Consider the following 25,986-nt stretch of genomic DNA (forward strand, 5'->3'; position numbering starts at 1 on the left):
GTCTTGCCTTGGTTGCTGGCTACCTGGCAGGATTTGCTGATGGCCGCATCAATGCCGCGTGCCCTTTCAAAACGCAGTGGCCCCTCCGACCCCGGGAAGCCAGGCTACCCCGGGTTTTACTGCTGGTGCCCTTCGTAGCTGTTTCAGTGATGCTGCGAGCCCAGTTGTCTGCACCCATGCAGCTCAGTCTTCTCCAACCGCAGCAGCCAGTTCCTCTTTAACAGCCCGACACGGATTTTTGTCACCATATAAATCGTGCAAAATGCCACTACTGAGCATTGACCTGTTAGTCTTGAACTGCTACCCCCATGTGGCAGTAGTATCCGTCCTCTACTTCTCTCCCCTTTTTATATTACATTTTATTTTTTTTTTCACTCCCCTTTTATATTGCATTTTATTTGCTTTCCTCCTCTTTCAACCTATCTGTATGCTTTTTTATTTTCTTACCACTTTCTGGGTCGACCATAAATACCCACTGGAAAACTGCTGTCATTTGATAAACACTTTAGCTTGATTATTTTTCACTTTATGGTATCTTTTAAAATTTAACTTCAAAGCAAAGTCGTTCAGTGATGCAAACAAATCTTAAAGCAAAGTTAATCTTGCTATACAGAAGTGCATGTTTCTTTTATACTTCAGAAAAATGTTTGCTTATATTGGTAATAGAGGATTTATTCTGTCTGCTGCTTGCTTTATGTGCAGCCCAGATTTTCTGAGTATTATGGAATAACCCTAGCCATAAACTTCAAACAGAACTGTTGCCAGCATAAACAACTTATTTTAATCGTACCATATGTGGTCGTTGAGCTGTGAAGCACTGTGTAAGAGTCGCCTTCCCTCTTTCGGGAAGGCGGGAGGAAGGTAGGACTCTGCTGCTCCGAGCTGAAGGAAGATGGAAGCACCTGAGGTGGTTTCATACTGGGTGTGTTGTGTGAGCCAGTGCCAGAGCTGGGAAAAACTCCTGGCTGTCAATGCCCAGCTCGGGAAACACCCAACTCACCCACAGAACTGCTCCTCTTGGGGGGGAAAAGGTGCTGAGATGAGTCACTGCTGTCTCCATCCTCTCATCAAGATGTTTGAAGGGCTGCTGGTCTGAGGTGGCTACGAATATCTGTAAGTGCAGAACTGTCTGCCTCAGTGGGAGCGGTGGGAATCCCTGCCTTCGGCAGCCCGCCGGGCTCTTCATCCTCGCGGCAGAGGACGGGAGCTGCCGTAGGGGAGCCAGCCCCTGGTGCTGCCGGCAGCGGTTTTTGAGGCTGGCTCTGCGCGGAGCTAGTGGAGAGGCTTGTTGATGTGGTTGTTTTTCTAGAAGCAGACAGAACTATCGCCCTCTTTTTAAATTTTTTTTTTTAAAGTTGCTTTTGTCAGAATTGGTCAATAGCGTATCACTTAATATGGGACTTCTGTTTTTCTTAAAACTTAAGTGAACTATCTTCTTGTTATGTTTTCTGATACATACACGAGCTATCTCAGCAAAGGCAGTACTATGTGAATATATAATTTTAACTGAGCTGAGTGCATTGCTCTTCTGGCTTGATGCAACTCTTAATCCGTTAACCTTAGCAGAGCTTGCATTTGGCCTGTTTTGGGTTCAGACTTTGTGCTGGAATGGAACAAACCCGGATTTGACTTGAAAGTGACCTTAGGCTCATCAGCAACTTGGTCCCCTCTTTATGTAATGGAAATAATCCTTCCTTTTATCTGTTATTGGGTTTGGTGGTTTAAATTTCAGGGTTTTCTGGTTTTTGGAACTATGGTAGCTGCTGGTACACACTGCAGTTTAATTTTGATAAAGTCGTTTGGAACTCTTTAAAACTCAAGGAGCCTGAAAGCTGAAGCAGTCTTGCTGGTGGACGTGGGAATTCAGAGCTCTGTACTGCAGAGAGGCACCTTCTGTCTTTAGGATTTGGAGTCCGGTGCTGTGTATCTGTCCTGCTTTTCTAAAGAGCTGTTGTTAGCTTGCATAAATGTATTTCTCCCGCACGCAACGGCTGAACCGTGGTGTGAACGCAGTCGTAGGTGTGCAGCAGTGACAGCAGCACTGTCCTGCTGGTACAGCTCTGATCCTGTGCTGGGTTTTTTTTTTCCACCATCATCTAAGTGCAGCATTGCTGATCAAGATGCCTTGTTGCCCTGGATGGGTGCAGTAGGCAGAGGTAAGCTGCTGCGAAGGGAACGCGGGCAGCTGCTTTTTGCTGCCACTGCACACTTGGTGTGTCCAGGAAAAGTTACCTCTCCTCTTGTGGGGAGTAAGGGAGAAGGGCCAGGTGGAGGGGAGACTGTGTTAAGTTACCAGTTATCTCCAAAACTGAACTGGTTTGTGTAACAGGAACTGCTTGCTTTTTATTTTGGCTTTTTATTGTTACTAAAACCTGCCGTTGGGAACTGCGTGGGTTTCAGAGACTTTGGGATCTAGGAACTGTGAATTGGATAAACATCAAGGATGGGGAAGTCTAGAGACCTCTGTGGCTTCAGGACTAAGGCGTTCGGGTTTGTTGGGGTCTTTTTTTTTGGAAATAATGCCAAATAATGAGAGTGGCTGGAGGATGAAGTCCATCAGCAGAATGGCGGGTGACTTAACAAATAAAAGATGCAAATAAAAGATCTTCATGATGATTTGCACACTCCTTATCCTTCTTGTTTTCTGCTAGTTGACAGTCTTGTGTCCTGCAGGTTTTGTTTGTTTCTGCTGGAGAGAAATAGGAGTATGAATCATGGTTTACGTAAGAGACAGGTACTCTCTTTATGTGACTGTCATCTTACACGTTGTGGTCCTTTCTTCATCTTCCGTGCCAGGGTGAGTGGAGAAACAGCGCCAGGGCTTTCACTCACGTGTGAAAGCATTTAACATGATTGCTTTTTGTGCCTCCTGACCTCTGTAAGGCAGTGGAGCGTGGCAGCCCAGACTGCACCCTGCTTTGGAGATTTGGGAAACGCAGGAGGAATAGATCAGCATTACTAAATCTGATAATCGAATTACTGTCAGATGATTCCAGCCAGCATTGCCTGTTTCTGGATAATTTAGCAGAAAGCAGGGCTGGTCTGCTGATCTCATTGCTGAGCTGTAAGAAGAGATGTGCTGTATATGTAAGCTGTAATGCATTTCTAGCTGCAGGGAAGGCACAGGAAGGGGTTATGAGCCAGAAAATCTATTTTTGCACTTAAAACCACCAAAAATTACAAAAGAAGGTCCAAGCAGTGCGTTTCAGTAAATTCTCCAGATCTTTGGTTTTATTAAAGATAAAATATTAAAAAAAAAAAGTTTTGATAAAAAATGTTTTTATCAAAGATATCACAGGAGTATGTTTTGTTGTGTGTGCCTGCGTGTGTGTGTTTTAACCATCTCAACAACTTTTATTCATATTATTTATGCAACCGTTAGAGCTGTATTCTGTGTAGTAACACAGTCAGAACCTCTTTGCCAGCTGTCCAGGAAAGCACAACTTGTCACCACAGATTTCTCAGTATGGGACAAGTTGGCATAGACGTGCTCGCTCCCAAACGCAAAGCCATTTGGGACCAGTTCCACATGAATTGAGAAGGAGATTTAAACAACTCTGAATTATTTGATCACTGACTTAATTTATCAGCGATGGATTAACTTATCAGAAATGCAAAAACCAGGTTCTTAAATACTCTGTTTTCATCCTGATAACTGGTGCAAAAATGGAGGAGGCAGTAATTCTAGTTTGTAAGGGGTTGCAGTGTTTTTGCAAGGATGGTATTTTTTGTCTCTGCTTGTCTAGCTACCTAATGTGATTTTCATGAACCAGAGTTACAACTAGGACTGCCTGTACTGGAACAGGATTGCTGAGTGTTACCAAACCGAGTGTTGCAGTAGCGTGACCCTGCTCCCACAAACGTGTGGGGTTTACAAATAGCGTTGGGATCTCCGTTTAAGTTTCCTGTTTAACCTTTCCTAGCCCCCACTGCTTCAGAGACAGAATCCGTATTTTAAAAATATTATTAGAAACTCTGATTTTTGTATAATTACCTGGGCCCAAACGCTTTGTCTTGAGGAAGGCTGGATGATTAGTGTTAAAATCCTGATATTTGGACATATCAAGTGGAACTTTGAGTTCTGTTCTTTTTTTTTTTTTTGTCTCCAGATAATGAGCTATGTAAGGAAATGAGTGCACCAAGCCAAGAAGCAGAAGCCTGTTGGTTGTAGGGTTGTGGATGGGGGTGAGCAGGTTCCTCTTCATACAGAGGGTACGGGTGGCAGGAACCCGTGCTCTTGCAGGCTAGAGCTGATGCTCCGGATGATGGGTGTGTGCTCGGCCGGTGCCGGGTGGCTTTGTTTGTCCCTGCCTCTCTTAAATTGGGTGAAACGGCACGGAGAGAAGAAACTGAGCAAACTGAGATAAGAATCAGAAGAAAAAATAAAAGAAATCAATAGAAGTGTTACCAGAGTGAAAGGAGGTCAGCGATTTTGTAGCGGGAATCAAACGCTGTATGAAACACTGCAGTTCCTTGCGCATTCCTTCCTGGAAGATCTAATTGCTCCATGTTCTTATTAAATAAGCTTTCAGACATGTGTGAAGCACGGACCTGACAGTAACGGGGCTACCCCAGGTGCTGGAGAGCCCGCGGCTCCACCACGGAGAGAAATGGGTGCGCGGAAACTCGTCAAAATGGCCTCACTCGTGCATGGGGTCCCCGTGCTGGGAACGCTCTTCTCCGTCCGTTTCTGAAGAGGTTTGTTGCCAGGAGCAACTTGTCTGCATTACTCGGTGACAGGGTACATGCTCTGCCTGCCTCGACATCTGAGCTCCTGCGAAGGCTCTTCCATGCTCCAGTTGTAGCTGTTACTGTAGTCGGCGAGACGCAGAGCCGGATATTTCCGATCCACAACACGGGTCTGGGCTACGAGCAGTCAAGCTACGAAATAGAAGGTGATGCTGGGGCAGCTGTGCTTCAGATACCTCTCCAGATAAAACCAGATACAGCACTGCCCTGTGTGCTGCCCTCTCCGTTCTGCTTTGGAGTAGCTCTTCCCGATGGAAAAGGTAGAGGGAAGTACAGAAATAGTGGTGCCGTCATTCTCCTTCCTTAATTCTCCGATGTGTTTTCAGTGCGTTTGTTTTTAATTATGTTGCATGAGAGGAGGCTGGGCAGACTCGTGATAGCATTTCCGTTGGATCATACGCTTTCACATTCCTGCTACGACATCAGGTCGGTAAACGTTGGCGCTCCTGGCACTGCTGGCATCCAGTATCTCGGTTTGTAAATGAGGGATCAAGTCTAAATTGGTGTTGCTGGTCTCCCAGTGAATGAGGAACACGCTCAAGCAGCAAGGGATGAAGGGTGAGGGTCGTTTCCTGATCTCTGGGAGTACAGTTACTCTGTTAGATTATGGGCGCTGGTGTCTTCCTCTCTCACGTGCCTTGGACACTACTAGTCTGGGCTTTGAGCGCTTGAGATCTTTCAGCTCTTGAGGGCAGAGGAAAATAGTCTACATGTACTGGTGTTGCTGTTGGTCGTAGGATTTGCTACCAGTGATAATGGGATTGCCGTTGTGATCACCAGGACAGTGTCGAGACCCTTCAGGAACCCCTCCCGCAGGATTCAGTCGCACAGTAAATTAGTGGCTCTGGATTAATCCCCAGGAGACTGAATGAGTACATAGCCCCGCTGCAGATGGGACAATTTACGCTCATGAAATGCTTTCTCTGCAGAACAAATACTGTACAATGCAGGCAGTGGGGTGCAAGCATCTCGTTTCTTTTTGCCACCATACATCCAGCCTGACGGGACGCTCCGTGAGCAGTGGTGTAGTGTGTTCTCTGATCCCCTTCAGTCCTTGTTTTTGCGGACCATGCTGAAAAGAACGCTGCTCTATGGACCAGTGACGCCCTCTCATTTCATGTTGACCTCTCCTGACCCGCAGTGGATTTGAATCTGCAACTGACAGTGCTTGGTATCCCATTACTAATCTCCTGAGGCACCCAGTTGCCCCATAAATCTGTAAGTGATATGTTTAACAAAGCGGAGATTAACACAACACTGCCACGGCAGAATTAAGATGTAGTTATGTCTTGAACCAGGGCTGGTTTATGTTGGGCTTCTCTTCTGTAGGTGGAGCTGAAAGCCAGCATCTTACTTGGGACTGTTACTTCACCCAAACTGCTTCCTTTCATGTTTTGAAATATCCACCTAGCTTTTTTTTGCTTTTTGTTGGAATATTATAGACACTGACGATAAGCAGAGATGCTGCTCCATGTATAACTTATTGCCACGGCCCCCCACCCATGAGGTGGCCTTGTCTGACTCCTCTTCCATTGCTGCTGTAGGGAGCTGCCTGAGCATAGGTTTTACTGCATTATTTTCTGACTATGAAATTTTAATTGTTGTTAAAAGAAAATGACGATGTTCTTTAAATAACAAAAACCCAGTAGTTTAAAACCAATTTTGAAGTATTGCATTTTTACAGTATAGACAATCAATACATTGTTCTCTTTTCATTCTCAACTGCTACTAAAGTCACAAGACCTTTAGTTAGAGGAGTCTCAGGCTTCTGTAATTATGATGCCTTTCTTTTCTTCTACAAATAATATTTTTCTATCTTTTCTTTCTGAACTGTTAATTTGCATGGTTTTATATACAAAAGAAATTATCAAATGTGCTTATCCTATTGATGTAAGGGAGTAGGGTAGGTTAGCTGAAATGCTGGAGCCTGGTAAAACTGGAGAAATTTTGAATAATTTTGAGGCTGGCTAACCTTCAGAGCTTGTTGAGTGCTTTTTATCTAGAAGGGTTTGGAAGGTGTCTGTTGGAGCAGGTTAGACAAGGACCCTGTGTGCCAACTGTGGCTTGGAATATTATGTTCTAAATATCCTCACAAGATTTCAGTTTATGTAAGAACCTCTGATGTTGAGAGGGTCTTTACCTGAAATGCAAGTGACAACATTTTAAAGTTAATTAAGCTTGTCTGTGCTTTGCCGAAGTAAAAGGAGTAGATTATGAAGGTAGCTTCGAATAGGCCTGAAAAGGTCTGTTACATTAGATAGAGCACATTAAATTAAACCAGTAGTTATTTGGTTTATTAGTTCCATGTAATACTGTGGTGCAGGGTACCTGGAAGCCAGGGGGATGGTGCTGGAGATGATGTTTTCCTGTTTCCCCGAGGACTGTTAGAGTAGCCTGTGTGTAATTCCTCACTCTGACGGTTTTATACCCGTGATAAAGTGGAGAGTTGTGCTGAACTTACAATCACGTATCTACTTAAAACTTAGTTTTGTGAGAAAAGATGGAAAAATCAGTTTTGTGAAAGAAACACGAGTGTGAAAATGTTATCTTAGTTTCTTAATGTGGGGTGAAAGACCCAGGAAAGGGGTAATGATGGACACCTTAAGCTAGTGCTGTGTCCTTTCCCCACGATCATTAAAATCTCTTCATCTTTCAGAGATTAAATTGAACTGCAGGAGGAAAACACCACTCTCCAAATACCCACTTGCATAAGCAGTTAAGCAATCGAGGCCCAAGTCTGCAAGCTGCCCCGTGGCGTGCGGAGCGCCGGTGGGCTGGGAGGATGCCGCTGATCCCGATGGCACTAGGCAGCCCTGTGGAAGGGGTACCAAAGGATGCACAGACTGAACGCTGGTGGTAACGCAGCGTCCGCACGCGGTGCTGGGTGCTGCCGGGCGCTCAGTCGCCGACTGGGCAGTGCCCCGCCGAGGCCGCCTGCGCCCGTTTGCCCGCGAAGTGATGAGGATGGTGAGGAGCTGGGGGAGGCTCTCCACCTCGCTGTCGTGTTCCCAAGCCACACAGCACTGGGATGCCCCAGAAGAGGAGGAGGAGTGAGTCGGTTGCCCTCAAGTAAGAAGAGGTCCTGTTTTCCACGGTGCCGGTGAGTGCTCCAGCAGTGATGGGGCTCCCGAGCTCCAGGTGCACCGGGGTGCTGCTTCTCCAGCCCCTCACTGCAGCCTTCCTCCTACTTGAGGAGTCTCTCAGCCTGCAGTTCATCATCCGATGGCCAGACCGGGATCTGGGAGACAGTTGGCACTGCTTTTTGTTTTTGTGACTAGCATTATGTTGGTAACATCCCAGCTGCCAGGCTGAGAAGTGCCAGCAAGGGGTTAGAGCTTTTGCAGGGTCCATGGTGGCTGAATGCGCTGGGTTCATCTCGTCTTCTGGACAGTGGTAATTAATTTGCACCATTACAAGTAAATAATAATGGAGAGCTGTCACTCTGAGTATTGCTGTGTCAGAAGTACAAAATAATGTTGCTAAAGGGTATCGTTTAATAGTTGGCTTTGTTTTGGGAGATCTTTATATTTAAATATTATATTGGATTTCTTAAAGAGTGTGTTTTCCAGGTCATGCATCTAGGTGGAAGAAAAGTTTTACGATCGTTTCTAAGGCTTGGTTTCCTAAATTGCAGATCTATACCAAAAATGCAATAACGCTTTCTGAAAATGGGGTTTGTAGCAAGGAGTTAAAGGTTCTTTCTGCCAAGAGTGAAAGGTGAAAGTGGATCGCTGGCCACGAGCCAGGTTCCATCAGCTCCACAGAAATATTCATAAGGTAGATCAATAATTCAGCCTGCTATGCAAAAGGAATATTGTGTTTGACTCAGATTGCTCTGCAGTGCCTGTTCAGACATGACTGCTTGTTTTAATTTATTTTCCAGCTGAGTCTTAGGAGTGTTACTAAGATTAAGAGTTTCTTTGGGAGAACTTGGTTCGACTATGTAGTGTATTCAGGTTATTTTGAATAAATTTCCTTATTTTTTTTTATCCTGAGTGTTCTGAATTTTCATCCACTTGGTGAATTGTTAATTCCCCAGTGTTTTCAAAGGGCAAGTTAACATCAAAAATGGGTAGGATGGCAGTAACATTTCCTTAGTTAGTATGACTGAATAAAGGGAAAACATAATAACTAAATTTAACGGTTTTGCAAACATGCATTTTTCTCCCTGTCTTTAATCCTCATATTTTCAATCTTCACTAGAGAGAGATGGCTTCAAGAGAGTGGTTTTTTATTTCTTGTGCTTTATCAGCAAGATAGAAACAACCTTGTAGTTGCAGAATCTCTAAAACTTGTGGGGAAAAAAGTCCTTCTGTCTAATCCCAGAGGAGATTTGCAGGGCCAGATATTTATCCCACTTGTGGATGGAGCCATATCGTTGCAGCATTCAGTAAATGTAGCCTCTGCATTTTCAAAGGGAGTAAAGACTTTAATTCCTACTCCTGTAGGCTGGAGGCAAGAAATGCGTTTTAAGCCACCTTCTGGGGAGAGACTCGGCACTGCGCGAGGGATGTGCCTTGACTGAAAAATTGAATTGCTGCTGGGAATAGTTTGCTTTCTGCTCTTCGAAAAATTCTGTCTTCCAGGCCTGCAATTATATGTCTTTTATTTATAAAACCTCTCCTCCAAGAGCACTTGGAAGTAATTTCCCATTAATTAAGCTCCTACATATCACATGATTCTATTACCTGTATACTCATCCGTTGTATGTACTGGCAGTGGCATCTTGTACGGTTTGTTAAACCCACTCGTAGATCATACGTTCCAACTGCATCAATAAAACTCTTTGACTTGAATAGAGAGCCAGAATAATAATGACAGAGTTTCAGCGGAGTCATGGTTTGCCAAACGATTCATCTGATAAACTGAGCCACGTGATTTGGCACTGTTTTATTTCTGCAGGGACCAAAAGTTTTCCCGAGCTGTTAGCTGGTGACTGCGTGACTGGTGCACCCTTTTTACGGGGGTAAAGGGGTGCCTTTATTTGTGCCTCTTCTGAGGGGACAGAGGACTAAGGTGAATGAGAGAGACCCTGTGTACATGATCTCTGCCCATTTCAGCTGAGTGCCCTGGCTGTCCGCTGTCAGGAAGAGCCAAACCCGGCAGCCTGGCAGAAGTGGGGCTGAGCCCCTTTCCAGACCTCCTTGCCCAGAGGTGCAGCTGGCAGCACGGACACATGGACCTTGTGGCCTGTGGTCCCACTTCATTTGCTGGTGCTTAGACCCTTGTACATATGCACGTGCACAGAATTGCTCCCTCACCCAGAAAGAGAGTTAGAGAGGAATTTAGTAAGAAGCCAGGGCCATGCTGATCAGGTGTGGGGCATGGCCAGGCAAGTGTAGTGACCAGCACCCTGCTTACACGACTGGTGCTTTTATTCCTTCATCCCATGTTTGTTCCTCCTCAAATCACCCACATCCCTCCCTTCCCTTGCCTTTGTCCTCCTCTAATCCTCCCCTAACTCTTGTGCCATCCTGCAGTGTTCTTCCCCTGCATCCCACAATGTGTCCTGTACCCCTGAGCAGTCTGCAAGGTGATCCTGAGAGCCGTCTTGATGGCTTTCACAGCTGAACGTGGGGCAGATGCTCTCCAGGGGCAGCCTTGGCAGGTGCCCAGTCAGGGTACCTCTTCCTAGAATTTTGCCATTGGGGTCCCCCGCCTGCCTTCATGCTTCTGCCCTCTTTGGGATGTGTGGAGATGAGCCTTGGATGAACTGATGGATGTTTGTCTGTCTTCTAAAAATGAATGTGTGACCTCTTCTTGAGTCTTGTTCAAAACAATGTACCCCTTGAGGAGGTACTGGCACGGTATTTTGCAAGCAAGGATGAATGAACTTTGCCTCCACCATCAGCAGAGCTTGTATGTTTGGGGTCAGAACTGCACTAGGCGTATTCACACCCTCCAATCGTCGTATAACTTGTTCACTGCTGTTGTCTGCTCACGGAGAACAAACTTGGATCTGTCCTGGGAGAAATCTGGATGGTATCTTCAGATGCCTGAAGGTCAGGTGTCGTCTTGGTTAGCATCATAACCTGCAGGTACACTGGCGGTGTCAACTCCGAACCTCTGTCTGAAGATCATAGGGAATTAATCATGAAATTGCATTAAGGCTCCTAATTCTTAACATGCAGCTCTAAGCACTGAACACTTCTCATTTCCTGTCTCTGTGGAATTTAGGAGAGTTGAGATTTCTTTTTTTAAACAGGAAATGTATTTGGTTATATTTAATTGAGACCATATTAGCTTCTAGTGATAGTACTGCTCCGTGATGTTGCCTGTAAAATGATGGTTTTGGTAGCGCATGCCTTTATGGTTAAGATCCTTTTTGTGCTTCTGAAATCCTCAGTTTTTTGTTTGATATATTTTTTTTTTTTTTAAATGCTAAGCCTGTAAACTCAATAGGAAACTCTAAACATTAAGCTGGTGAAATAATAATTGGCAATAGATATGAATAGCATTCTTCGTGCTATCGAAGGGCCAGAACAGAATCTATCTCGCTGTCAATACAACTTCAACAGGAATTGTGTGGGTGGATCGAAGCACTTATCCTAGCCATTATGCAGCAGTGGCATAAGTTAATGGAACAGATTGTCGGGGGACTGTAGGAAGTAATCGCATAGGAAGGAAGATGTGATTTATGTATGAGAGATAATACACTGCATATAATGAGAAAGTTTGAAAAAATAATGTATGGAGGCGGCGCACGGATAAAACCGTTAGCGTCAACTCAGAAAATAACGCTTTATTTCTAGCTGCTTATTGCTTTCTCGAGTAAGTTCTAATAAGGCTGAAATCTTCCTGATTTTGGTATTTAATTCAAGCTGAGTTACATTTGAAAAAAAAAAAAAATAAAAGCGGTTGTGTTATTTCTGAAGATGACAATAGGGGGAAAAGTACTGCTTGGGAACATGCTAAAAATAAGGTGACGTTCATGCTTGCTCACCTTCCCTCTCTGTTTTGAAGCAAAACCTTTGTATCTGCCAGCATGTTGCCTTTGTAGGATGGATATGGCTTTTGTTACCTTTGAAGACAGTCTGTCAAAAAGCACGAGCTTATAGCAATAACACCCTCCAAAACAAAAACCCAACAAAAACCACCCAAAACTGTAGTTTACTCCAGAGAAAAGTCTTCTATCTTAACAGTCTTGGCAGCTGAATCGCCACAACTTTCCTTCAGGCTGGGCAGCTTCTCCCTGTCTGAGGTGTTGTGGTCTTCTCCAGCCCTGATAAGGTGAGGGTGAGCTCCTGCGGGATGTGTGCAGAGCGGGTCTGGGGGGTGCCTGGCTGGAACATTGAAGGGGTGAAGGACAACCCGGTGGGACAGGCAGTGAAGGTCACAGCCTGCCGCCAGAAGCCTGGAGGTGGGTGGAGATGGTGGTGAGGAGGACTCCAAGGAGAGCTGTTGGGATGGAAGGGACAGAAAACTGAACAAGATGAGTGGGGTGACACGGGAGGTGCCCAGCATTTCTCCAGCAACAGAGACCCAAGCAGGAACTTCTGAACAAAGCAAGAGTGAGAAGGATGAGGAGCCTAAGGAGCAGGGAGATCAGTGTAGGTGGGGAAAAGAGAGTTGATCAGGATTGAGGGGATTTAGGGCAGAGGAGAAGCAGTAGTAGAGCAAAAGCAGTGTAATCTCTCAAACTGAGGATAGGCAGGAGGGTCCGTGCCCAGTCATCATACTCTCCTTTGTGGAAAGGAGCTTGAGCCTTGAGTTGTCTTTGTCAAAGATCAATGTGGAGCTGAGGCTCAAAACATCTTCCCCCAAAACCTGTAAGTGCTCTTGGATAATGGAGCACTCTCGTTCTGTGCGGTTGATGACAGAAGCTTTGTGATCCTTCACATTCATTTATTTTCTTCAGATATCAGCAATGGGTTTTCCAGTCTTTCAGCTTCCCAGAACAAAAATGCTGAGGAAGAGATTTGACCTGTGTAGCACGTTTGTGAATTGCTGCTTTACATTTCTAGTTTTTCAGTTCGGCAGATAAGCAACAGTTGCAACCAGTGCCTCTTTCAGCTGCGTGCAGCTCAATTATTGGGATTGTTTTTTGGGGCTCTCTGACATTGTAGTTGTCGAGAGCTCAGTAAAAGAGCTGGATTGATTGCACCAGAGCAATATTTGCCTGGAGTGCTGTGTTTGCCCTGGCAGGATGATATACTGGCATCGTTCTCTGCTACTCTCTCACATTGCTTAGCTAATAAGCCTCAACTCAGGCATGAAGGAAATAAATGGGAGAAGTGGATGGCTGAGGACGTATGTCCATGTGGTTTTTGCCCTCTTGCATTAGGAATTATTGTCTAGTGCTTGGAATGAGCAAAATAGGGGTATGTAGTTGAAAAGTCCATTTGAGAAGTTGTTCCAGAATAGTTACAGCAGGGCTGGGAAGCCCTTCTCCTCCTGGGAATGAAGAGCTTGGTCTAGCTGAGAGCCACACAATGTGCAGTGTCAGTGGAAAGATGTGGAGAGGCAGAGGCTGGGGTGGAGGTGCTCCCAGCAGTCCCACCACTCTCCCAGAGGCTGGGACTGGGTTGGTGGTGTTGATCTCAGTTTTGGCTTATGGGGTGCTTGGATGGCTCAGCATTCACCCCATGCCAGCACGAGACCATGAATTATTTACTAAATGATTTATAAATCGCTTTCTTATTCTTGAGATCTGAAATTCTGGGATGAAACGTGAAGAAAACACATTGCAGGCAAAAACCTCTCTGTCTTATTTTCCTCTGTGGCTGTTAAGTACCTGAGTTTAAGGAGCAGGCAAGTGTAAGCTTATGATCTGCTTGAAGCAAAATCAAAGTGTGACAAAAATGGCTAATTGAGCACAGCATTTGAACAGCTGGCTACAAATGGCAGAAGTGGCACGTTGGCTCGACAGAACAAGCCTCCTACGTCGGGTATCCAGCCACCTCGCAGTCAGCTTTGAAGCCCTCGTTATGCTGTTCTCGGAGCAGGTGTCACATCTTCGAAGGGAAATGTTACAGGCTTTGATGGAAGACAGGAAAGATGTTACACGTCCGCTTAGTGTAACTTTAAATAAGAGAATTGCGTTTTAAATGCAAATGTCTTGCTTGTTTTTACTGAGTTGTAAGGAGCTGAACTGCTGTCTTAAAAATTGATTTGCCTTTGAAGTGTCATGCAAAGCTATTTTTAGGATTGCTAGTATATGTTTGTCTTGTAACCGATTATACTTACTACAAAGAGGAATCAAAATTTTCGGGAAGTACACTTGCGGATCGTGTTAAACCGTATATACGTATGAAAAGTGTCAGTCGTGGTGTGACCTGGGAGTCAGGGCAGCTCAGTGTCCGTGGCAAGACAGTGGTGGTTCACAACCTGGAAATGACCCTGATCCCTTTTGACACATAATTTCAGAGCTCTTTCCACATGGCATCTTGTTATTTGTTGGTGTTAAGGATAAAAATAATGGCAATTTCTAAATAAAATATAAGATTAGAGCAACATACTAGTCTGACTGAGCTGCCTCCTTTGGGTCTGACCTGTGGCTTTACTGACACACATTTGCATGGTTAGTGTAGAAATGAAGCCAGGCTACTTCTGCTGAAGGAGCGTGTAGGACCCGTGCTGGGCCACCTGAGCATCAGCAGAAGGCATCTCTCAGGACCTGCAAACTTCTGGTTCTCTCTGCTCTGACGTCCGTTTCTCGCACCGCAGCTTTCACTAGTTTGCAATAGTGAACGGCGAATCTGTTGCAAATATTTGTATGGCTGTTGCCTCTTAGCTCCTGGGAGAGGGAGAAAATAATCAACTTTCAATTGCTTCAGCTTATTGTTTCCCGCAACAGTAGCCGCTGACCCCAATGTGAACACACAGAAAACATATGCCACGTTTTATTTGCCAGCTAAAGAAAAGATGCTTTTGGAGAACACGAGATGTCACATCTGTTTAGTCAACAAAATATTGTCATCTCCATGGCACTGAATGGCTCCCTTTGTAGCAAACGCTGCATTTCAGGTTGCCTGTTCAATGGGGTCTGTAAAACTGCTCCAAATGTTCTTTATCTCACAAAGTTTCTCTTTCGTTTCCAGCAAGGGAAGCCCTATGTCTTTGATAGAGTGTTACCTCCTAATACAACCCAGGAACAAGTTTATAATGCCTGTGCCAAGCAGATTGTTAAAGGTAGGTGTTGTCTTTGTTTATTCCTGGTTGGGGGGGAGGGAAAAGATGTCTTCCTGTCCCCTCAAGCTATTTAAAGACAGGATAATAAATGTTTAAGTGTCTGTAGGGGAGTGTAGTAATTAGTAATTCCAAGCATTTCCTTTTTTAAGGACTTGTCTGTGTTAAAAAAAAAAAAAAAACAAAAAACAAACAAACCAAAAAAAACATGAACCAAAAAATAAAACAAACAAACAAACTGACAAATTGCAGCAGTTGTTCCTTACTTCCTCCTTGTGTGACTATTATTCCACACAAATACTTGCTTTTTGTGATATGTGATAAGCAACAAAAAGCATGTTCTTCATGCAGCGTCAGACTGTTCAGTATGGGATGAGCAGGGAATAATGGTGTCTTTGAATGGAAGGATGAGCAGTTAAAGGAAAATGTGGAAGACACTGGTTTTGTAGCTGCTTCCCATGCAGATAGTTTGCATTTAAAAATGAAACGAGAACACAAGTGCCTATTGGATAGCACCCTAATTGTTTAAAACAAAACCTTCATAAACTGTTGAAATGTCAAGATTTGAACTCAAGAATCAAACTTTTTGGGTGCATTTTAATTGCCTGCCATACTTCCCTGGGCTCCCAACACCCCCTCAGACCTCCCACTTGGTTCTGATGCTGGATCGTCAGTCCGTGATGATATCACAGCTGCTGCAGCACCTCAGGGGTTACGAGTAGTACCAGGTCTAGTTGTTCCCTGTCCCTGTGCCCCTCAAGATTAGTTTCTCAGTTTTTGTTTTTAAATCAAAGTATGCAGATGGTGAGAGTGGTGTCAGAGCTGTGCTCTGTAGCAACGCAAGGCTGCGTGTTGAAGGCTGTGGGATTTGTGTGGCGTGAGAGATTTTGGTTGCTCAGAGGCGCAGGGGCTACTGAAGCTGTGTTGAAGGACTCAGTAGCGTTTCAGGTGTGGAGCTGGATCTGCTGACAGCTGTGTGTCTGCTGGTGGGGAGAGGTCCCTGGGGCAAACAGCCGTGGGGCAAAGCCTGGGTTCTGTTCTGGAGGAAATGGGTTGGCTCACTTGGACAGCCTCGAGTAAACCAACGTGCATGTAGTCTAGAGGATTGGGGGTGAAGGCCAGAAGATAAGCTATGTGATGTTGCAGAGAGGAAATGAGTTGTAAGACATCAGTTGCCTCTTCTCAGGGGGGAGTCTAATTATGGCAATTCTGACTTCAGACGGGTAAGCCTTTAATAAAAACTGGTGGGACTGGAGTTGTAGAACTTAGAAATCATTATTTCGGGTTGCTGACACACCGCTGGACTTTCGGAAGTTTGGGGAACTCTTTCAACACTACAGTGTGTGCTAACAGAAGCAGAATATCGCTGTTTGTAGGTTTGCGGAGGGTTTTTGTATCCCCTGTGGAAGTTGTTTTCCTACAAAACGGTGAGAGAAATAAAATCCTGTTTGAAAGCAACTTGGAAGACCTGAATCAGGGCTAAGTCTTCTTCATTAACCAAGTAGAAAGGCAAATACTTTCCAAAGGCCTATTTGAAAATACTTTTGTGTGTGTGTTATCTTGGACTTTCTGGATGCCTTGATGTGGGGGGAGAGGGTATAGAAGAAAGGAGAAGAGAGAAATGGGGGGAAAAATGGAGAAGGAGAGAAAGAGAAAGGGAGAAGAAGAGTGATGGGGAGGAGAGAAAGGGAGAGGGGGGACAGAAGGAGAATGTAAGACAGGGAGGGAGGTAGGGAGAGCACAGTGTTACTGGAGTGACGTTCTTGAGCTCTGGACTTACATTTCCTACGTTTAATTTTCAGTTTAAAGCCTAATAAAGTGAAGAATGCGAAACAGACTGGGCTGTTTCTGATAGACTGGAACGATGTAACTTACTGCATGGAAATACGAGCTCAGTGCATTACAACTTGGAGCACTATTTAAATCTTTGAGACTTTTTCAGATAGCTTTTCAAAGTTACCATTTGTGATGAGATTTCATTGTACTCCCACGAAATGGCTGCTGGTTTCGTTGTGATTAATGTTATTACACAAAATGCCAGCTGGCCTAACAGTCTCCAAAACAATGGTTATAAGAACTACGCTGACAATAAGAATGATCTGAATGAGGTTTTTTTCCACTAAAGAAGAAATGGGATTAGGTTTAAGTAAACAGCTCAATGGCTAAATCAAAGTATTTCACGTTCCACATGTGAGAAACATGAGAAACAAGGATTTTTTTAGAAAAGGAGAAGCAGTCTGTGTGTTACAGCGATTTGGGTGCTGGGATGTTTGTTCAAGGTATTCCCAAGGGCAGAAGTTCCAGTAGTGGAAGCGTGTGGGGAATCGTCACTGGTGCGTACAACCACAGCTTGGGAACTTGTGTTTGCATTTCTTTTAACCAAACTAAGAAATATCACTAAATCTGAAAGGGAACAATAGTGTGTGATTGCCACCACTTTTGCTTTGTTTCCCATTGCTCTCCGTTGCCAGAAAACAGCTTTTTCTTCTCAGTCTGCACAGATGGATGTCTGTGTCTGGGTTTTGCATCTTTCCTACAATTCCATTGAGGGGAGCATGCACAATGGCCCAAGCTGTTGCCAAGCACTGGAGCTGTGAGCACGTTAGTGCACATGTGAACATCTGCACGTTTGTGTGTCCTGTGAGGAGGAGAAAATTGCTTTAACAATTTTTTGGGTGATGGGATGGCTCTCACTGGGTACCTTAGTGACTTTCCAGTCTGGTTACAAACGTGGGTCTCAAATGCTGAGCCGCAGAACTAGAAAGCTTCGAGATGGAAAAGAGAAGTATAAAGCTAAAAATTTAATCAGAGAAATGAGGCTGAAAGGCCTTCTGTAAAGCCCTTTGGTCTCTCTTCTTGCCATGAAGACTCCTACACTTGTCAGCGGTCCGTGTGAAAGGTCTCCAGCCCACAGCCACCCTTGGCCGTGTGTCGCAGGGCCTGTGGTGCTGCTGGAAGGACTTTGTTATGAGTTGTGTAAAAACCCAACTGATCTGTGTTCGGTCACTTTGTACATCTTTTTTTTTCCCCTTGCTCTTCAGTTTCGTGCAGGCTGTTTCTGTTGAGTCTTCTCTCTTTATTGAGTTGACAGATGGTGTATTAACTATCTCAAGGTGGAAAGCCTTCCAACAAAAATAACCTCTTCTGCTGCTGAGACCACCGATTTTTCTAATTGCTGGTGATGCAAAGGACTATTTTTTTATAGAATAAGATATTTTTTGCTAATTGGAAAGGTAAATTACTTATCTATGCTTCCTCAAGCAGCGGCGTATCTTAGTATACATTTATGCAAATTCTGACTAATTTTCTTACATAACAGTTGATTAATCAAATTATTTTCCCCCTAGGCTGTGCACCAGTATAGAGCTGACGTTGTACCTTGCATTCACCTGGAGATAATAAGCTTTTTTCTTTTCTTTAAATTCAAACTTTTTTTTTTTTTTTTTTTAAAGTTAACCAAGTTTTCCAAAAAGAGGAAATAGTAGTAGTGAACTCTTAGATTCTGTGGAACTGTCCTGGGAATTTAAAGGTATTTGGATGGTGGGTGGTATTTTAGAAACAAACAGGAGTTGCACGTGTTTGATCAAGGACTTCTGAACCACCCACCGAGGACAGTTATTCCTATTTTTTGATGCGTAAACACCTTTGAAACTCTAATTCTGTGCACCTTCCAGACACTTTAGCTCATCTTCCCCATGTGCTAGTTTTCAACTAAGGAGGAAAACAAACCTTCCTTCTTTTCCAACTTCCAGCTAGATTTTAGTTTAGAATAAAAAAGTCCAGACACAATATTTTCTTTTCTTGCTGTCTAACAAAGATGAAGGCTTCTCTATGCAATAGATACACAATATTTACAACTGGATGTAGCCTCGGAAGTTAAATGTAACTGCTTCCCTGTTGTGCTTATATATGTGCGTGTGTGTGTTTAATAGGAAAAGTGTCAAGTAAGCTTTTTATTTAAAATATTTCAAATACAATTGCATAAAATATTGCCTCGCCTATAGGCTATTTCGAAATTTAGTATTAATCCGATTAACTTTTTAAAAGGAAATCGTGGTTTTGTATTAAAAAACAAGATAGAACTTTTATCTCCTGTGAGCTGCTGCCACCTCCCTTACACTGCAGATCCCTGACTCTATCCCGATCCTGTGCTCCATGTTCCTGCTGTTAGACCCGTTGGTGCAAGTTGAGCGGAGCTCCTAGCAGAATTCCTTTCAAAGTTTTAATCATCGACAATCTTCAGGAATCTGCTAAGCAGCTGATTTTCTTTTGTTAATCATAGAATCATAGAATGGTTAGGGCTGGAAGGGACCTTCAAAGGTCATCTAGTCCAACCCCTGTTAAAGTCTTCCAAAGGCAAGGCTTAGTATACACAGAAGGTTTATTGGAAAAAACGCTGTGAAAATTGCACCCGTGAGAGTTCAAGTGGACGGGCTCCGAGCGTGGCGCAGCGAGGGCCAGCGGCCAGGCTCACCAGCTCTTCTCTCCTGCCTTCAAGCTGCCGACCTTGTAGCCCTTCCCTTCCACCCAAGTTCGTTCTGTGTGGAACTGAAAATCAATGAGATGTTCCCTTCAGAAAAGAACTGGTGAATGCATGTTTTGAAGTAGCAATAAAATGAAATTTGACCCTATTTTAAAGCCTGTTGGTGAAATTGTGTAGTGATAGGACAAGGGGCAATGGCTTTAAACTGAAAGAGGGCAGATATGGATTAGGTATAAGGAAGAAATTTTTCACTCAGAGGGTGATGAGGCACTGGCATAGGTTGCCCAGAGAAGTTGTAGATGCCCCATCCCTGGAAGTGTTCAAGGCCAGGGTGGATGGGGCTTTGAGCAACTTGGTGTAGTGGAAGATGTCCCTGCCCATGGCAGGGGATTGGAACTGGGTGATCTTTGAGGTCCCTTCCAACCCAAACCATTCTAGGATTTTATGATTCTATGATTAAGGGTTGAAGGCATGAGCTCAGGATAGCACTGCATCTATGGCTGGACATCTGAGTTTTTATCTATGCAAGTATTATTTATAATAACTTATTTTAAACCCTGTTTCCTTAAAGTAAGAATAAGCAGTATCTCTATTTTTATAAACAGATGAGGATGTTAAATTCATATGAAATGTTAATACCAGAATGACAGTAATTATAGTCACTAACTTTGTCTTTCTCCTAGATTTTAAGATTCAAAAACAGCAATAGTCTGTGGAGGTCTAAAAACCTCTGGCATGTAGCTCCACAGTCTGTCCTCTCCAGCTCTCCAAAACAGCTCTGCCACAATTTAAAGAGTTACGTTTTTATTTATTATTATTATTATACATTTATACATTATTAAAACATTCTTTGTTTAATTACAATATGTATTTTCGAATGGCTTCATTCCAATTTCATCCTTACTCAGTATCGCTGTATAGGAAATGTGGATCTATGTTGTGGTTGCCTTGGAAAAAGATCTCTTTGCCTTTCCTTTCTTTTTATTCATTTCTTTTCTTTGAAATCGTCTTTCTGTGGTTTTTGTCTCAAATTTTTTCACACTTGTTTCTTCTTTGTTCTTTTTGTATTTTGCTAACATACCTTATTTAATTCTCTATCCTAGCTGGACTGTCTACATACATACATATGGAGATGCAAATGAGGAGATTATATGTGTTTATGTAAACGTAATACTATGATGCTATATGTAATACAGATGTGTGTGTATACTATAAATATGTGTACATATATATACACACATGTATTTTTTTCTCCTGATAGCCTCTATTAATATAGAGCCTCTCTCTATAATTAGCCTATATGTAGAGTGTTAGCCTCTCTATATAGATATAGAGGGTGAGAAATGTAACAAGTGTTTCAGAAGCAGAGAAGGCCAACTCCAACAGTATGAGATGCTCTGGGAAGTACCTGTGGACAGGAAACTTTCTGCCCTGCCAGAACACAGCTCGGCTTTGGTGGCTGCTCTTGTCCCCTTTGCAGGCTGCAAGAGTCAAGCTTTCCTTTTGCTTTACCTTTCTCTGCTGGCTCCCCTCAGCTTTGCTGCTCTGTCTCTGTGTGATGTTTCTGCTCCAGAGGCCCGTGGCAGAGCTCTGGTCCTGAGTACGATGCCACTGGTCCCCAGCAAGAGGCATCAGGCTCAGTGGCGAGGGGAAGGTGGGCGTCCTGCAGCGTTGTCCCTGGCCAGCATCCTTCCCACTGCCTCCGGGGGCCTGGGGGGTCTTTCCGAGCAGGCTGGTGAGAACTGGGGTTTAGATTGAACGTTTCCTTCATTCTCTACTAGCAACTAGCTTCTCGTTGTAGATGCCCCATCCTTGGAAGTGTTCAAGGCCAGGTTGAATGAGGCTTTGGGCAATCTGGTGCAGTGGAGGGTTTCCCTGCCCATGGCAGGGGGGTTGGAACTGGGATGATCTTTGAGGTCCCTTCCAACCCAAACCATTCTATGATTCTGTGATTCTATAACTATAATAAGTATTACTCTTTTTTACATGAAAGCTGCATAAATAGGTGGCCCTACTTAAGACTTTAAATTCGCTTGCCTGGAGCAAGTCCAACCCAGTAATCCTTTCAACGACAATGAATGGATGTGTGTAAGAACCAGCTGGTTTACAGCCCTCCTGGATTTCTGAGAGCTTCTATAGATGTCAACCACTGCAAAGTTAAAAATGGATATTTTTATATCTTAATGCAATATGCAAATTCATGTTTGTGTGACTCTCTTTTTGCTTTGCTCTCCTGCTTTGCAGACAAGCTTGGAAATTAATGAGGCCATGAACTGTTGAGGGTGTTATAGTAGTAGAAAAAGTATGAATTTGTTTAATTTTCTCTATGTTACGTGATGGTTTAAAATGCATTTCCATGTTACACAGGTATATTGGATAGTATCTAGTGTCCAGAGTTTTTTTTTTTTCCCAGGAAAGTGAGAAAGATGTCAATAATTCTGTAATTACCTGATTTAGATTTTTGATACAAATTTTTTTTTGCCTAAAGATAGCTAGCTTTGTTGTATTTTTTGCGTTCTTTATTGCACAAACTATTTTGTAATTGACCTTCAACATTGTAGAAGGCTTAGGAAATGCTGACACTCCATCTTCAAGATGTCAATATGATTTTTAATTGTTTTCCTTCTTCTTGCAGATGTTCTTGAAGGCTATAATGGCACAATCTTTGCTTATGGACAGACATCATCAGGAAAAACACATACTATGGAGGTATGGTGGCAAAATTAAATCAGTTTGATAGCAGCAGTAGAATTTTATGTATCAATTACCTGAACATGCCAGCTATCTGGAGCACTCTTTGCTGTGAGTGACATATAAAAAGAGATCTGCGTATGTTTAGCTTCTGCTGCCTTTTAAGCTGTAGTATTTCTTTCGATGTGGAGTTCTTTTCAAGACATGTCTATAGATATCTAGCTAAACTAGCAAATGATGAGTCAAAAATATCAAGTATAGCTTCTCCATATTTGTCATAACAGTTTAGGTATGTGTATATTTTAAAGGATTTGAGTGAGATTTGTTAATTCACAAATGAAAATAGGAATAAGGGTCTCTAGAGTTCCCTTGCATGCAGAATTGTGAAAATTCATGCCTGGGTTATTGATTTTCTCATTTGCACTTCCCTTCTGGGAATACCACTCTCGCATGCTGCAGCATAAATGGATGAATTTAAGAATTGTTGCTTTGGGGGAGAAGAACCAAATTATAGCAAATTCCAGTGGCTGAAGTCCTAAGTCTGTTCATGTTTCTGCTACATGAAATGTGACAGTGTAATTTTTTTCCTATGGGATTTTTTTTTTTAACTGTTCAGTTAAAAGACATTTAGATATTTTATCCTCTTGCTAAAAAAGGAGGATCATTCAAGCATTTAATCCTCGCTTAGATTGTTCCATCACAATGCTGTACAAGCTGGGTGTGTATGTCTTGGAGCGTTTCATTTCAACTGTGAACGTGAAGCAGGAGGGCTACAGCAAAGTTTTGCTGAATGAAAGGGAAAAAAAAGAGCTTTCATTTGTTCAACAGCATCAGATGGTTTTGCTACCCAATTAACACGGGTGACCTACCTAACCTGAAGGTTAAAGGAGAAGGAAAGCAATATTCTCTCGAGCCAACAGGCCCTGGTGAAATTGCTGTTCGATTCCCACAGTTGCTCCTTTCCTGGAGGATGCTGTAACTGATGCCTCATGTCTAATTAAGGCTGTCCTTGGGAGGATGGGGGAAATCACCAGCTCAGCCCTCACAGATGGCACAATGGCTGAGTAATCCACCAGCTCTGGATGTAATTAAATCAAAATGTCTGCAGGGCTTGAGCTGGTGCTTCCACATGGCATGGGGAAAGATCTCTTAAAGCCAATTTATATTCAGAATTGCAAGCTGCGATAAAGAAAATGACTGTAGAAAAATAGCTGGTTTACTTCTTTAGTAAAGAAAAAAACTGTCATTTTGAAATGGAATCAAGTCTATATTCAGTTTTAATCCTCCTTTTAACCTAACATCCCCTTGTAAAGTTGCTAAAGTGTGTTGTGGAAGAAAAAAGTAGTCTGAAGTTGAAGAAATAGTAAATCCTCTTGGTAAAGCTGTTATGGAGGATTTTCTGTGAAACGTGAAATGCTGCATAGTGTTCGTGTTACGCTTAAACAGGACACGGTAATGTAACATAGCCAGGATAGGCTTTCTGATGTACATGGGTCATTGTCCTGTGCTAGATAAAGCATTTGCCAACCTGTATAGCAGGATATAACCAAAACCTTCTTAAAAATTTCATATTTTTTCCCATGAGATTATATTGCTCAGCTTTGACCTTACAGTAGAGTTTTCGATAGTAGGTCCCTGTGGATTGTAGTTATTATGTGAACACCCTGAAATAAACCAGCGCTGTCTCAAACATTACACTTCACCAGCTACTACCTGCCTGCTATGTTTAAGTGTGGAAATTAATGTTCTTATTAAAATGAGCAGCTTTAATGAGCAGAGAACTCTCCGTCCTGGTGCTTTGGGGGAGTTTACTAACTGCAATGTCAGCATGGCAGCAGCAGCACATTTCTCCAAATTCTTTCTGAGGTTACAGCTGAGTGGGTTTGGTGTTTTGTTGTTTTTTTTTTTTTTTTTATTCCAGCTTTTCAGTGAATAGCCTACCTTTACCTTTATCTTCTCTTCCAGTTTATGGTCTCCATAAATTATAGTGGGACCTGCTTCAATCACCTCTTGTTTTAATAAAAATCCATTTATAATAGAGTAAAAATGAGTGTTTCTCAACGCATCACAGACTGCTGGTGTTACAGTGTTTTAAAAATCTTAACTCTCTCTTCTTAAAGCATCGAATGTGATTTTGCTTCCCTGAAGTTTCTACAGACTGAGGTAGTGAGAAAGCCCAAGCCCAAGAAGTTGTTGATACGGTGGTTGAGTTACATGCACACTTAATCATGTTTTACAGGGTGATTTCTCTTCTGAGCTCGAGCAAGCTGTGTAAATGAAAACACAATTATTACAGGGCTTGTTGAGGTTAGGAGAACATTTAATTAAATAGTTGTGTAAGTTGTCACTTCCCCAGAGCCCAAGCAGTTATTAGGGCATATGTTTACGTGGTGCAGTGATCCCGAAGTGGATGCACTTCTGTGCAGACAGAATTCTCTGCAACAAAACTTTGAATTCAAAATTGCTAAACTTTGTTAGCTCAAAGCTGAGCTAACAACCCAGTTCCATCAAAGCTACTGTAGAAAAAGAGGCACTAGTGGTTCTGGAGCTGCCTTTGCTGCCTTAGGAATCGTGCATCTTGCAGTGTTTTATAGTGTAGACATACCTTTGGTTGCATTCGTGTGTGCTGAAGAAATACCACCACATCCGTTTATCCTAATTTAGGAAAAACTCCTTTCCCCTCTTTGGGAAGACTCTCCGTGCAATAATACGGGGAAGTCTGTTGGTTTCAGTGAGCTTTTCAAGGGCTTCTTCAGGGAGAAGGGAGTGATGGAACTGAGCGCTGTGCTGGCAAGGCAGAACAGAGGGCTGGGGTTTGGTTGGAGCATGTGTTTGGGCACACAGGTGTTTTCCCCTCCTTCACGGATTTAGTTTGTTTAATCACACTCTTTTTCACTTTCATGGCCTGAAATAAAACTGTGTATCGAATGAGGAAGACTTTTTAGTTTTTGAGAAAGCGTTGAATATAGTATAGCATTTAACTGCTTCCACTACACAAGTTAATATTGTATATTTGTATAATATAAGTAAAACATTAATGTTTAGGTACATCTGAGTGCTGCTTTATAGGGAGGGCAGTCAGCAATGTAACAGATTCCTATTTGCTCCCCTTTTTGTTCCCCAAATGTGTAATTCCAGGGCACAAACCCAGTAACTGCTTTAAATACAAGCTTTGAGATAGGGGCAGAGATTGTGTCAGTTCTTCATGTTAAACTTCCTGCATCGTAGGTTGATGTGCAGAAGGTGGCTGTCATTTCATCAGCTTTAGCATAAAGAAAGCGATGTCTAAGAAGGCTGTATCTGAATACACTAATAAAGGCTGAGAAACTTGGAAAACAGGTCGATGCAACGCACTAGTCATTCACAAACATTCATAATACTGAGAAACACATGTGCATGTGTATGATTTTTTTCTATTCTGCTAAAAAAGTTTTGATGGTTAATAATTTTTTAGCAATTACAGATTAAATCTGACTTTCCATCATTTGGAATTGTATGATTACCCACTATATTTTTTAAAAAATATATATTCCCTACCACTATTTAAAGTAAAATGCTCTGTTGTGCTGATATGGGTGCTATTACTTGCACAAAGACATATTCAAAAGATGTATTGGAGTTTCTAGATGGTATGTTCTGGTGGAGTCTTACGACTACTGACTTGTTACTGCATATTCAAACAGTTTCATAAAACGTGGAAATAACAATATAATGTTTGTTGTAGTCAGAAAAGGGGTTTTTTTTTAAAGTTTATATTTCTATTCAGTTTTCGCGGGACGTTAGCTTTCCTGTACATGTCTGGCTTTTTCAGAAAGTGCAGTTTAACTAAAAGGAGACAGGGAAATTGTTGGTTTTATTTAATATTCAGTTCTTGAAAGAATAGAGGAAGATAGTTGTGCAAATTAACGTGGAGAACAGTAGTGTTTGTAAGGCAC

At 42.9% G+C, this 25,986-nt stretch overlaps 1 protein-coding gene across 5 annotated transcripts in view; it reads left to right on the forward strand.

Annotated features, from left to right (window-relative positions):
- The window catches only part of KIF5C (kinesin family member 5C), a 78,042-nt gene that overhangs the window by 10,129 nt on the left and 41,927 nt on the right, over positions 1 to 25,986 (forward strand). For 4 of the 5 annotated variants that reach the window (XM_086615370.1, XM_086615373.1, XM_086615372.1 and 1 more), the window contains exons 2-3: positions 14,790 to 14,880; positions 21,996 to 22,069. The exons of the other annotated variant lie outside the window; for it this stretch is intronic. In XM_086615370.1, coding sequence (XP_086471496.1) covers positions 14,790 to 14,880; positions 21,996 to 22,069 — 165 coding nt within the window. The remainder of the gene's footprint in view (positions 1 to 14,789; positions 14,881 to 21,995; positions 22,070 to 25,986) is intronic. 5 annotated transcript variants of the gene reach the window in all.

Source organism: Tauraco erythrolophus, chromosome 8, assembly GCF_009769465.1.
Source record: "Tauraco erythrolophus isolate bTauEry1 chromosome 8, bTauEry1.pri, whole genome shotgun sequence".
In the NCBI taxonomy this organism is placed as follows: Eukaryota; Metazoa; Chordata; class Aves; order Musophagiformes; family Musophagidae; genus Tauraco; species Tauraco erythrolophus.